General features: G+C 39.1%; 1 protein-coding gene across 2 annotated transcripts; it reads right to left on the bottom strand.

Annotated features, from left to right (window-relative positions):
* Nucleotides 1-6,135: 6,135 nt before the first annotated feature.
* LOC110690611 (dolichyl-diphosphooligosaccharide--protein glycosyltransferase subunit STT3A-like) lies at nucleotides 6,136-11,345 on the bottom strand. 2 transcript variants are annotated; one of them, XM_021867463.1, is made up of 7 exons: nucleotides 10,796-11,345; nucleotides 9,849-9,958; nucleotides 8,140-8,195; nucleotides 7,988-8,027; nucleotides 7,721-7,813; nucleotides 7,537-7,587; nucleotides 6,136-6,306 (listed from the first exon to the last, which is right to left on the bottom strand). In XM_021867463.1, exons 2-7 carry the CDS (start codon nucleotides 9,909-9,911, stop codon nucleotides 6,292-6,294), a joined length of 318 nt encoding a protein of 105 aa, XP_021723155.1. In that variant the 5' UTR covers nucleotides 9,912-9,958; nucleotides 10,796-11,345; the 3' UTR covers nucleotides 6,136-6,291. The 2 variants fall into 2 exon arrangements, 1 of the variants encoding a protein (XP_021723155.1); XR_002505120.1 differs by lacking the exon at nucleotides 9,849-9,958 and having other exon boundaries at nucleotides 10,796-11,338.
* Between the last annotated feature and the right edge of the window lie 2,142 nt (nucleotides 11,346-13,487).

Genomic DNA, 13,487 nt, shown 5'->3' with positions numbered 1-13,487 from the left:
AATAAAATGATTCCGAGATCCCAAAGATCAAGAAATGGATAAGCATGCTTTGTCTTGTCTTAACCACTAAATATCTTAAGGTAAGCAATCTAATTGCTAATAGCTCCAAGCTACTCTCGGTTTGATAAAATGTCGCATCTAATGCTTTCTTGACATTTTATCTCTTTTTCCACGACATCTAAGGACTCCTTACTGATATTGTTGAGCTAAACCAAGACAACTCGTATACCTAGTATACCTTACGTTCCTAGGGAAGTAGTGATGCCTCGCTTTGGCGTAGCCCATCACATACGCGCATTAGTTCGGTAAGTGTTGTTCTTGGAACGGCAAATTTTAGCTCAATATTATTAAGGGACCTAGGGTTTCTATGTTGGTTGATTTAAGTGAACTTAACTAATCGTCGCAACATCATAGAAATCCTAGACATGCATCTAGAAACATATATAATGAGAATATATAAGGCATAAAATTAGATGCATTTGGGAACTAGCATGACCCCTTGAAATCTTTAATTTCCATGGGTCTTCATCTTGGCTCGTCTTCTTCGAAACGCCGTCTTGAGACATCTTGGCCAAAATGAAATAAAAGAAGCTAGCTAGAACGACTAAGAATAATCTAAAGTACAAAAATACTTAACGGTTCGCAGACCGTATTTAGATATACAAAAATACATAACGGAACGCAGTCCGTATTTTCTATCTTAGTCGGGCCCCACTAGTTGCCATTTTCAAAGAACCTGTTTTGAAAACAATCTTTCATTCACCCGTTCACTACTTGTGAACGGCCCATGCAATTTTACGAAATACATAATTAAACACGCAAAACTAGTAACTAACTTAGGTCATTAATCCAATTAACGCACCTAATTAAAACTAGTCAAAGTTGTTTAATCCATTATTTCTAAACGCAAAATGCTAACGCATTTAATTAAGCTCCCACTAAATTCCGCATCCGTACTTAATTAATCCGATTAATTAAGTCGGCATAACCCAAATTTGTCAAAATTTTGCAAAATCGAAAACCGAGGTTTTTAGCCTCGTTAAAATAATTAATCAAAATTATTAACTCGGGAAAAATCGCAAAACCATAGCTCAATGTTAAGCAAAATCACCCAACAAAACCCTTGGTGGGTGCGCACCATGGCTGCTAGGCAGCCCATGGCATGGCGCCATGGTGCGTGGCAAGGTGCTTGCTGTGCCTAGCAAGCAGTGCTGCTGGCCCAGCTGCCTGCTAGCATGCTGCGCATGCTTGCTAGCACGCTGGTGCCTGCGAGCATCTGGCCTGCTGGGCAGGCGCATCATGATGCTCGTGGTGCGCTTGCTGATGCTTGCTGCCCTGCTGCCCAGCAGCATGCTTCGCAAGCCAGCCCAGCCACCCCACGCACCCTAGCCATGCATCCCAGCCACACACACAGCGCATAGCAGCATCAAGCCTCACCCTTGTGCGCACCATAGGCAGCCACATGTGGGCTGCTAGGCAGCCCGGCTAGCCTCGGTGGCACTTAGGTGTTTTGCCTCGATTTGCGTGCTATGACTCGGGATTTTAATCCCAATTTACGTGTGACATTAATCAATTCTAAATTACATTTTAAAATTAATTTAAGGGAAAATAAAATAAAACAAATTAAGTCTAACTTAAATAAATTTATTTTATTTGTGCATAAGCCTAAATTTATCCAAAATTCTAATTTTGAACAAAATTAGGTCAAACTTTATGCTTAAGATAAAATGAGCTATGTCCAAAATTAATCTTGCCAATATGCAAATTAATAGTGGATTTGACAAAGGGAAATTGGAAAAATACACTAATCATCCAATGATAAAATTTTCCAACTTTCATACTTGTGTAAAATACCAAGATTACATCTTCCAATATGAAGATTAATCAAATTTTACTCACAAGTAATTTGAACTTAATGGATTTTATTCAACCAAAACATGAAAAATCCAAACTTTGTTCAACATGGAATTTAGGGTTTGGGTTCCAATCATTTAAACACTTAAAGATTAGAACTTTAACATTACTTGGGAACTTAAAATATAGAATCACAACAAGTTTTCACACTTTATTGCAATTTATTTGCAAAATTGTGAAAAACAAGTTTGTGTGATAACTTGGTATATCAACTCAAGCACTAATAAACATTCCATTATTATGCTCAAGGATATTTTAAAAACCAGAAGATTAGTGATGCAAAAATGCATTTAATCTAACCTTGTAATGCTTGCATTAATCAAGGCTTAAAAGAATTAAAAATTTTCGTTGAAAAACGAAAAACCCCAGAAAATCTGGGTTTCTGGTTCGAATTTGGCTTCTGGACAACCCTAAAGGACTGAAACAGTTCCAGAATGTCGATTCCACCCAAAAATCACTATTTTTGAGTCAAAATCTGGGTTCGACAGCCAAATCGAAAATAAAATCGAGTTTTAAAAAAAAAAAAAAAATTAAAACGAGCATCTAATCTAATTAGATGAACATGAACCAGAAAATTAAATTCTTTAAAACACCTTAATTAAACAATAATTGCAAAAATTAAAAGGAGCGTGGCTCCGATACCGCTGTAGGGTTTCGTAGCGACCCGGCACTACGCGGAAGGAAACCCACCAAGACCCGCCCCTTAATTAAAGCAATTAACAAGCATATTAAACTTAATCAAACAAGATTAAGAACAAGAATTATACCTTTGTCGCCTGCTTCGCCCCCAAAGAGCTCTTACTTCAAATCCCGAAAATACGAGATCTCCGACGGATCGTACCCTCGACCCGACCCGAGCGTCCTAAGTCTTGAAAGTTAGTCAAGACCCGGACAAAATAAAACTATGAGTTTTACGAATCAAAGGTTTACTCTTTTCTAGAGTTGCCTTTTTAATTCCACTCAAGGTTGTATCAAACCCCAATACCAAGCTTGGTATTTATAGGGAAATGATCCCTTGATTCTCATTCCCCAACCAATGTGGGAGAATGAATTTTGCTAATTAATTTATTTCTAAAATAAATTATTAAACAAAACTAATCACAATGCAACAAGTGTCAAGAGGGGAGAGATTGTTAGGTGAGGACCATGGAGAAGTGGGGGGGACCATTGCCTTGTTCCTCAAGGCCTTTGCCTAAGCTTGGTCCCCACCCCTCACCAAAACCGCCACCTCAATGGGCATGCTGGGCTGCTGCCAGCTAGAACGCCAGCTAGCATGGCGTTGGCCAGCCCAGCCAGCTAGCATGGTGCTGCCAAGCAGCCTCGCATGCCTAGTGCTAGGCCATGCTAGGCGCTGGTGCTGGCCAGTGCTAGGCGCTGCTGCTGGCAACCTAGCAATGCCTATCGCACCACGCATCTCTCTCTCCGCATCGCATCGCTAGCACAGCCAGCATGCGTGCTGCTAGCGAGCCACGCATGCTGGCCGCACTGGCCCTCGCATCATTCGCATACCCCATCGCACACACGCACTGGCACGATGCCTACGCTAGCACCAGCCAGTGCCTAGCACTGCTTGTGCTTGATGCGAGGCATGCGCACACGCACACGCACTCGCATGCGTGGTGCTGCTGCCTAGCACCTAGCCAGGCATTGCAAGGACACGCACCAACCATGCGCCACGCACCACGCACTGCCTGCTCAGCACGCATCAATGCGCCTGTGATGCGAGGCTGGTGTGCGATGCCTGGCATCATGCTGGCGCGCAGCCTCTCGCATGTGCTGCGATGCTTGGTGCTGCCATGCGAAGGCTAGCACCCAAGCACACGCACATGGCGCGCCATTTCCAGGCAGCCAACCATGCTAGCACTTGGTGCTTGCGATGGTGCTGCCAGACCAGGCACGCACGCACGCAGCACCTAGTGCTTGCTATGGTGCGCCTGGTGCTGCCATTGCCTGCAATAGGCGCCACATGTACCCAGGCACCACGCTAGCATACTTGCTAGCTGCTATGGGCTGCCGGGTGCCTGTGTGGCCTGCGATGGCTGCCATGCGCCCCTAGGCACCCATGCTAGCTTGCGATGGGCTGCTAGGGTGCGCCTAGGCTGCGATGGTGCCTAGCACACCATGGTGCGCCTAGCACACACATGGTGCACCTAGGCATGCTATGAGCTAGCCTAGCCTAGCTACGGCTACGCTCATACTTGTTGCTTGTGATTTTACGACGCTCGGTATCGACGCCCTAGGCTCGATTTCCGACGTCTGTATTCGTAAAACTCTGTCGACTCATTAAATCCTTTCGGATTAATTCGACGTCTCGGATCGGAGATTCGATTGGGTTCGACCCGAAGGGTTCAGTTAAGATTAAGCTGTAATATCAATTGTACCTCGATATTACTGATCGGAAGCGGCCTCCACCTAGGCATCCCGATCACTTGACCTTACTGAAGAATTAACTCTGTAATAATTCTGAACCCTCTATCAGAATAATACACTTGTTGGAAGGACACCATTCCTTTCAGTGGTAACAATGACAGCATTGTCAAGTGGCAGCAGCATGCATGATAACAATTATAATTACAATAATCTAGGCCATGTTGAAGGTTCTTCCTGTTACAGAATGATATACTCTGACGCTTAATTTGCCCAACAATCTTCAACAGTTTCCTCTTATCTTGTGCTAGCTTAGTCAATGTATTTATCTTATTCCTTAATTATAAGATTTGTTATCTTTTCTATTTATCTTTATGCACCTGTAACTCTATATATAGCTTTGTATATTCTTGTAATCAATCAGTGAAAAATATAATACAAAAATATTTATCATTATATGGTATCAGATTCCTTAATTTGAAACCGTAACACCCTTCCGCTGCTTTCAATGGCCTCCTCATCCCCAACCTCTTATCAATTGGTCAACCCCTCTAATCCCATGCAACCTTTCATTGTTGTTAATATGCAAAATATTCTCAAGCTCACTCCCACAAAATATCTTTCTTGGAAACTACAAGTTGAGGCCTTACTCGTAGGTCACGACGTTTTCCACTTCTTTGATGGAAGTACACCATGCCCTCCACCCACTATCACTGTCGATGATGTTGAATAACCTAACCCAAACCACATAGCCTGGACTCGCCAAGATCGGTTTTTTTTTTTGGCTCATTAATTGGCTCTATCTTTCCCAACCTTGTACCACTCATCTCCCAAGCCAAAACCTCTGCCCAAATTTGGGAGAAACTACATAAAACCTACGCACTCCCTTCCCGTGGTCATATCAAACAGCTTCGTGACAAATTTAATCGTATCATTAAGGGCACTTCATCCATCTCTGATTATATGCGCTCCCTTAAGGAGTGTGCAGAACATCTCACTGCTCTTGGTAAACCCATTGATCACGAGGACTTTATAGACCGTGTCCTCGCTGGTCTTGATGACTCTTACAAGTCTATTGTAGACTCTATAAATGATAGAGACACAATAATCTCCTTCGAAGAGCTTCACGAAAAGCTCATCAACAAGGAGCTTTCGATCCCACAAACTCAAACAACCCCTGCCACGTCTCTACCCTCAACTGCCTTTGCTGCTTTCTCTAAACCGCAAAACCGTCCATCACCCAAAAAACCCATCTCAGGGCCTTCTTCCTACTCCCTCCTCAAACCCCCCTAAAAACCCTCGCCCATTCCTCGGAAAATGTCAATGGTGCCGAGAGCAAGGCCATGTTGTGGCTCGCTGCCCTCTCTTCACACGCCACTTTCCGTTAGCCACCCCCCTCCTCCTCCTTCACGCTCCACCTTCACTCCCACCCCTCGACCTTCCTCTCACCCGCAAGCAAACCATGCTCAACTCACCTTGCCTTCTTCTCCTTCTACTCCCTACACTAGGCGAAAAACCCCAATCCCCACCGGTTCAAACCACACATTCCCCACCGGTTTTGAACCGTTCTTGATTTGGGGGGTGCTAAATCCCCAAAGATTTCCCACCGGTGGCAAAAATCACTTTTCCCACCAGTTTTGGAGTGAACCGGTGGCAAAAACATGTGATTTATCTTATAACTGGAGGACTTTTCCCACCGGTTTTCAAGTGAACCGGTGGCAAAACTATAACATTTCCCACCGGTTTTCACACTGACCTGGTGGCAAAAGTGCCCCAAAAAATTAAAAAAAAAAAAAAAATTTTTTTGCATTTTTTTCACTAAAATTGTACCAAATACTTATATATAATCATAATATACATAAAACACATATATTTGCCTCAATAACTTGTAATATTACACTTTAAAAAACTAAAAAAAATAAAAAGTTTCCAATAGCTATATGCTGCCTGTTTTGCAATTCTGGCTGGTGCATTTTGCTCCTTGTTGTTGGTGCTGCCTACTGTTGAGTGTTACAGCCTATTAGTCTGCATGATGCATATGAAAGATATTAAATAATGCACGCCATTACAAAAACATGTATATCCAGTGAAAAGTCGAGAGTCTATGGATTGGGACTCGAGAAGTCGAGAGTCTATAACTCTAAAAGCATCTCACATAATAATAATCAATGGAAAAAATATAACACTGCACAAGTTATTCAGTTCAACTGAGAATTAATTATAACAATACTTTTCCTCATCATTCTTTGACTTTTTTATTTCATAATAAGGTGTAATTTTTGACACATGAGCAGCCAACAACAGAGTACACAAATGAAAGGGCAAGGTGTCCTCAGAACACACATATCACACAAGTTAGCCCAATTCATCATATGCTTTTCATACAGGACAAAGCAGCCTCGAGCTAAACCTGTACCTTTCTGTTCTGGGTTTTCTACATGGGCTAGAAACTATAATTCGTTTTTTAGTTACGAGTAATTGAATAAATCAAACATAAGATGAACAAGGGTTTCCTCTTTATATTTCTGCACATTACCTACTTAAAACTCTGCCCTCAAGAAATGAAAATAATGTATCCAATTCTTCCAGTAGTCTGAGCTAGAATTCCTGATTTCAAAGAAGTAAATTGTATGAACTCTTAACAAAGACAGGGTATCTCTGAAAGTTTTAATTCCTGGGAGCAAATTTATGTTGAAACCTACCTTTTGAGTTTTGAGGACTAAAAGATTGTAGACACCTATGGTTTCAAGAAGTTTTCTCAAAACATAAAAACTTAAAGAATTCATAAGTGCTGACTACAAATCGATAACAGAAAAATATTTTTTTTCACCAAAATGGTTTCTCAATGTATAAATCAAGAGGGGCCTATGCCATTACATATTCATAGTTCTTTGCATTGTCCTAAGCAATTCTAAATTTGGTTTTACCAATACTGGGTTCACTTTTTATAGAATTTGAAGAAAGTTTCCCAAACTAACTAAGCAAAATTAGGAACATTGAACAAAAACATGAACTTTCAAAAATATAAAGAAATGACAGTGGCTTTACGAATTTTATGCATATAAAGAGTCCGTATGTTGGAGCTATTCAAATTCCTTAAACAAAATCAATGGTGAACAACATAGTAATATGCACATAAGAGTGATACAAGTATGCTAATTAGTTCAGAAAAAAATGTACAAAAATATGAAAAACAATAGATGAAGTAGATATAATTGCCATATGAAACAAATTAGACAAAAATCCTAGGCTTACCATGCCCAATAGTAATGCAGCTGTTAACCCTGCACCCGGGCCCTTCACTCCCTGAAAGATCATATTATTCAATGTTAACCAGTTAAATAAATAATAAGGTCCTCTCACTTAATTATATTAGGGTAGAAGGAGGAGGCACAACAGTATATATATTAGTTAAGGATAATGAAAAAGAAGAACTGACCTTTGTGAGAAAATAGGTTGGCCATGATGCGAAAGCAGAAAATACTGGTGCAGTATACACACAGACAAAGGGATGTTCACAGAATGCAGCAACCTATCAACACAAAACAATGTTAATTCCTTTTCTCTCAGGTCAAGAACTAAAAAAAAATTACTAGAAATAGAAATTGTAGAATATAAACAAAGATTACATGAACCAGTGAAGCACACAATAAGATACAGACCAGAGTTGGGACAAATCAGTTTGATTAAAAAATGGAAAACTTACCACCACATGGTACCTGCCAATCACACGACCCAGCGGGTACCTGAAAGGGGGATAATCACATTAAATATTTTAGAACATCCCGTACAAATCTATCCAAAAGGAACAGGCAATGAATTTATATATATTGGTTAGCCAATTATAACAACAATTACCAGGTTATGTCGTCAAACCAGTTCCAAAAGTCATATATGCCATTCTTTGTGAGAAACTGAAAATTTGCCGTTCATCGAAAGTGTAAGACATCAGCTTTCAGCCATTCACAATATCACATACTATAAAAGTTTGTAAAAGATATCATTAATAGAAAAATAGGACAAAAAGGACACTATATAGATTAACACCGTATCAAACAAGGTGTAGACTACAATGATATTGCACTACCTTAGACAAACAAGGTTAAGTTGATAGAACTGAAATGCATTATGCATTATCAGAAAATGTATTATCCTTTAATTTGACAATTGGATTCACAATCTCCCATTCTGCTTTCATTCAATAGAATATATGGCTAGCTTTCTCAGCAAAAATTCAGTGATCGTTATCAGTTTAAACATCGTCCCATCTCTTCATGTTTTTCATTAACATATGATTAGTCATTTCTCACAACCCACAAACAACACAAAGGTTTTAATAACTAAAAATAAATGGGTAAAAAAAAGTCACTAAGATATATAAGCCAAGTACCCCCAAAGTCAAATCTAACAAATTTGAATTAAATAAACAGTAGAAACAATAACAAAACAAAATTCATATATCGCACTATTTGTCATTGTTATAGTCCTTCCAAAGTGAAAGCTTGTAGGTTGCAGAAACTTGGAACAATAATTAAGTATATCATGTCATACGTGTTTCTAACTTCAGTTAATGTGTCTTTCATCACACACTGGAGCATTGCAGTTAAGATTGAATCCTTTAGTTCACTGCTTCAGTTAACAAAGGAGCTTGGCAAATATCATGACCAGAGAAACAAAGATTGTGTATTAACTAAAACTTAGAGTTGAATTATGATAAATCATAAATTAGCTTATAGCTCGTCCAGTGACTATTTCAAGGCACAGATCTTTAGACATCTTATCAACAAATTCAATAATTTGACAGCTAAGACTCTAATTTGTTCTAGCTTACTTTGTAAGAAATTAAATTAATATAACTTATCTGAATATATACAAGCTTATCTTTAACTTTTCAGAAAATCCTGAACTTATCGTCAGCTTACCTGAACTTATAATATCTTGGCAGAACTCATATTATTTCCCTGTAGAAGCACTAACTTATTTTGTTTAAAATAAACTTGTTTGAACTTAGTTTGTCTAATATAAGTCATAATAAGCTATAATAAGTTAAACCAAATGGACCCTTAAGATAGTAATATGAACAAGACCTAAAAGTTAATCTATTGTGGATATTATGATTTTCCTGAAAGAGCACTAAAGCTTGGCACCCAAATTTGTATTTCAAAATAACCTACACTATTCAAGAAAAAAAAAAGTAGATAAACAACGTCCGCACTAAAAGCAGCCACATCAACAAAATTTGCTACAGAGCAAGATGATCAAGATTTACATTGATAACATTATTTATTTTCAAATCATACCAACAATCACATTTTCAGCTTTGAATATAAGACTCTAGAAACGCTAAAAAAGGGTCTCGACAAACTTATACTTATGATGCACAATTACAGAAAAAATTAAACACAGACTAACATAACCAAAAGGGTGACTCCTGTCAAACCAACAATGACATATGAAACATAAGTTGTAAGCTCAAACATAGTGTAAACTGCCAATACAAGACTGATCATCATACTTCTAGTAGCTTTTATAGGAAAAGAAAGCACAGTAAGGATATGCAAGCAAACCATAGGAATTTCTGTGTCTTTAGTACCGGCTAAGGATCGTTGGTTAATGTTAGCAGATCCCATTAAAACATACTCATCATAAATCTGCGGTACTTGTATGAATCTGAAATCTGATAGAATCATGTTGTCAGGGAACACATATTCAGCTTCATTTGATTTAAAAAACTATCAGTATATCATCTATCTAATGATCAACTTAAAAATTGAAACAAAAACACACGGAAGTCCTAACAATTTCAAGCATAACAAAGAGCAAAAAAGCAGATTGATTACTAAATTAAGCATCACCAAATTAAAGTTTACTAAACCGAACACAAAAATCTAGCAGTGTAATAATCTCACCCATAAACTGCAATACAAACCCAAAAATCTCAACAAAACACGAAAAGCTATAAATCCGACAATTCAATAACACAACATCGCTAGCAGATAAAATTTCATTACTGTTCAACCAAAAACAGAGAAATCTTCATAACTTAAAACTTAAAACTCGAAAAAGCACATATTTTTAGGGTTATTTGATTCAATTATCAAATTATGCTCGAAAAATAACATATTTTAAGGGATGTTTGATTCAATTATCAAATTAGGGTCAAAAATTCAGAGGGAAATTGGATTCAAACATCAAAAATAGTTGAGATTTCGAACCCTAAACTTACCGCATTAACAATTAAAATGAATCAATGTGGTAAGTTGAGGAAGTCAATGTTTGTAATTTATGAAACAATGGAAAAGGTCAGGAAATACCCACTTCAATCATGAATCCTGAAAGAGGAAGTATAACTAACAGTAATAGAGGGTTTGACCTCAACCCAACCCAACTGTTACAACATAATCCACCCAAAATCTCAAAGCAAACCACAAAGAACAGAAAACCCTAAATCAACGACTAACCCTAGATTGCGAAGCTATTCAATAGACTAGGAAGACCACGAAATATTTCTTACCTCGAAGCTGCTACAATGGAGTTGGAAAGCTCGGAATGCGCTTCAATGGAGGTCACAAAGCTCGACAGTATGCGCTTCAATGGAGGAAATAGCTATATATGGAGAGAAAGAGAGGAGTTGCGCGGCAATGGAGGTGAGAAAGCCCAGGGAATGTGCTTCAATGGAGGACAACCTATGCGTGAAGAAGATGGTGAGGGCAGGCGAGAACGAGAGAAGAAGATTAATTGAAGGGGAAGCAGGGGAATGAAATTGTTCGTGCTGAAGGAATTGAAGAAGAAGAGTATTTCACGGTTTTTTTTTTTTTTAATTTGCGTACTTTCCCCACCGGTTTGGGTTGAACCGGTGGCATATCCATTTACCCTTTTTTTTTGTTTTTTTTTTTTTTAAACAACACATTTAGCAAAACATACATTTGCCACCGGTTTCAAAGGAACCGGTGCGAAAAGTAAATATCCGAATCCCGCCCAGATCTTTTCCCACCGGTTTTTAAGAACCGGTGGGAAAAAGGGGGTGCCTTTTTCAATTTTTCTACTAGTGCTAGTTATTGGATAGTGGGGCATCCCACCATGTCACCAATGACCTTACTAATCTATCTCTTCATGCTCCTTATGATGGCACCGAAGAGTTGATAGTTGGTGATGGTAAGGGTCTTCATATTTCTCATATTGGATCTTCTGTTCTTTCTTCTCTAGTCCTTAATAATGTTTTATAGTATCATCTATAACCAAAAATATTATCTCTATTTCTTAACCTTTTCTTGATAACAGTGTCTTTATATTATTTCAATCTAACTCTTCTTTCTTAAAGGATCTTTCAAAGGCAAAAGTGTTGTTTCAAGGGACAACTAGCCGCGACATATATGAGCTTTCTTCCTCTCCTCCATCGGTCTACGCAAGCACATCTTCGTCTTCCATTGATTGGCACCATCGTCTAGGTCATCCGTCTAGGAATGTTTTTCATCATATTATTTCTGAAAATAAGTTAAATATATCTAGTATTTCCACTTTAGATTGTAATTCGTGTGCTTGCAATAAAAGTCATAAGCTCCCCTTTTCTATCTCTTCTATTAAATCTACTGCTCCTCTCGAATATGTTTACAATGATTTGTGGACATCACCAGTTTATTCTCATGATAATTATAAATACTATCTTATTTTTGTTGATCACTATTCCAAATACAGTTGGCTATATGCCATAAAACAAAAATCGGACACCAAGTCTGTTTTTCTTCGATACAAAGCTCTTGTAGAGAAATTTTTTCAACTCCCTCTAAAATCACTTTATTCGGATAATGGTGGAGAATATCTTACTTTGCAACAGTTTCTCACCATTGATGGTGTTTCTCACCTCACTACTCCCCCTCATACACCCGAACACAATGGTTTCTCTGAACGCCGCCACAGGCATATAGTTGAAACCTTCCTTTCTCTTCTTTCTCATGCGAATATGCCCCTTGAATTTTGGTCTCATGCCGCATCCACAGCAGCCTACTTAATAAACCGGCTACCCACACCAACTTTAATAATGTTTCACCATATATACTTTAAACTATTTGGTCACAAGCCTAATTACACTAAGCTCCGTAGCTTTGGGTGCTTATGTTACCCTTGGCTTAAACCATATACATCCCATAAACTCGATCAGAAGTCCAAACCATGTGTCTTTATTGGCTATTCTTCCTCCCAAAGCGCATATTATTGCCTTAAACCCTCCACCATGTGAATTCACACCTCTCGTCACGTAATATTCAATGAGCTATATTTCCTTATGCCGCATTAACTCAATCACCATGCATTACTACAGATAGCTTACTTGATCAGTGGGCTCCTCTAGCAATTCCATCACTCATACGCACATCTTCCTCCCTTACTCCCACTTTGTCCTCCTCGCCTGCCCACTCCCCATCACCTACACTTAACCCACCGCAAACACCATCAACCTCTACATCTCATCAATCACCGTCACCTTCTGCATCACCGCAAACACTTGCATCCTCTTCATCACTGCAATCATCATCTCCACCCCCTACTTTATCCTCCGTCTTGCAACCCCCACCTACCTTTCCTCAAATTGTTACTTGTCTTCAACATGGAATTCGAAAACCCATTACCAAACTCAATCTCAATATTGAAGCTCATGAATCCTTACTTCCTAGAAATATTACACAAGCTCTAAAGAGTTCGGTGTGGAGAAAAGCCATGGAAAATGAAATTCATGCTCTCCAAACCAACAACACATGGTCTCTAGTTCCCTCTTCTCCTTCCCAAAACGTAGTAGGCTGCAAATGGGTATTCCGCATTAAACGAGATAAAGATGGTGCTATCACACAACATAAAGCACGTCTTGTAGCTTGTGGTTTCACCCAACGAGTTAGCATTGACTACGGGGAAACCTCCAGCCCCGTAATCAAACCTACCATAGTCCAGTTGGTCTTATCTCTTGCTGTTACTCATGGCTGGCCCCTTCATCAATTAGACATTAACAATGCCTTTCTTCAAGTCACTCTAACTAATGATGTCTTCACCATCCAACCACCTGGTTTTGTTAACCCACAATATCCCACCCATGTCTACAAATTGAACAAAGCGTTATACGGTTTAAAACAGGCTCCTCGAGCCTGGTACACCGAACTCCGTCACCATCTTCTTCAACTTGGTTTTCGCAATTACCATCTCCGATCCTTCTATATTCA

The sequence above is a fragment of the Chenopodium quinoa genome, unplaced genomic scaffold, assembly GCF_001683475.1.
Source record: "Chenopodium quinoa cultivar QQ74 unplaced genomic scaffold, ASM168347v1, whole genome shotgun sequence".
NCBI lineage: Eukaryota > Viridiplantae > Streptophyta > Magnoliopsida > Caryophyllales > Amaranthaceae > Chenopodium > Chenopodium quinoa.
Note: the sequence above shows the minus strand (reverse complement) of the source record. Positions and strands in the feature narration are given on the sequence as shown.

Bases quoted from the DNA above. Each gene is read 5' to 3' on its own strand.
- LOC110690611 (XM_021867463.1), bottom strand. From the start codon at position 9,911: ATGGGATCTGCTAACATTAACCAACGATCCTTAGCCGGTACTAAAGAC. The intron at 8,196-9,848 runs GTTTGCTTGCAT...GCAAATTTTCAG, and splicing joins AAGACACAGAAATTCCTATG to TTTCTCACAAAGAATGGCAT. The intron at 7,588-7,720 runs GTCAGTTCTTCT...ATGATCTTTCAG, and splicing joins CAACCTATTTTCTCACAAAG to GGAGTGAAGGGCCCGGGTGC.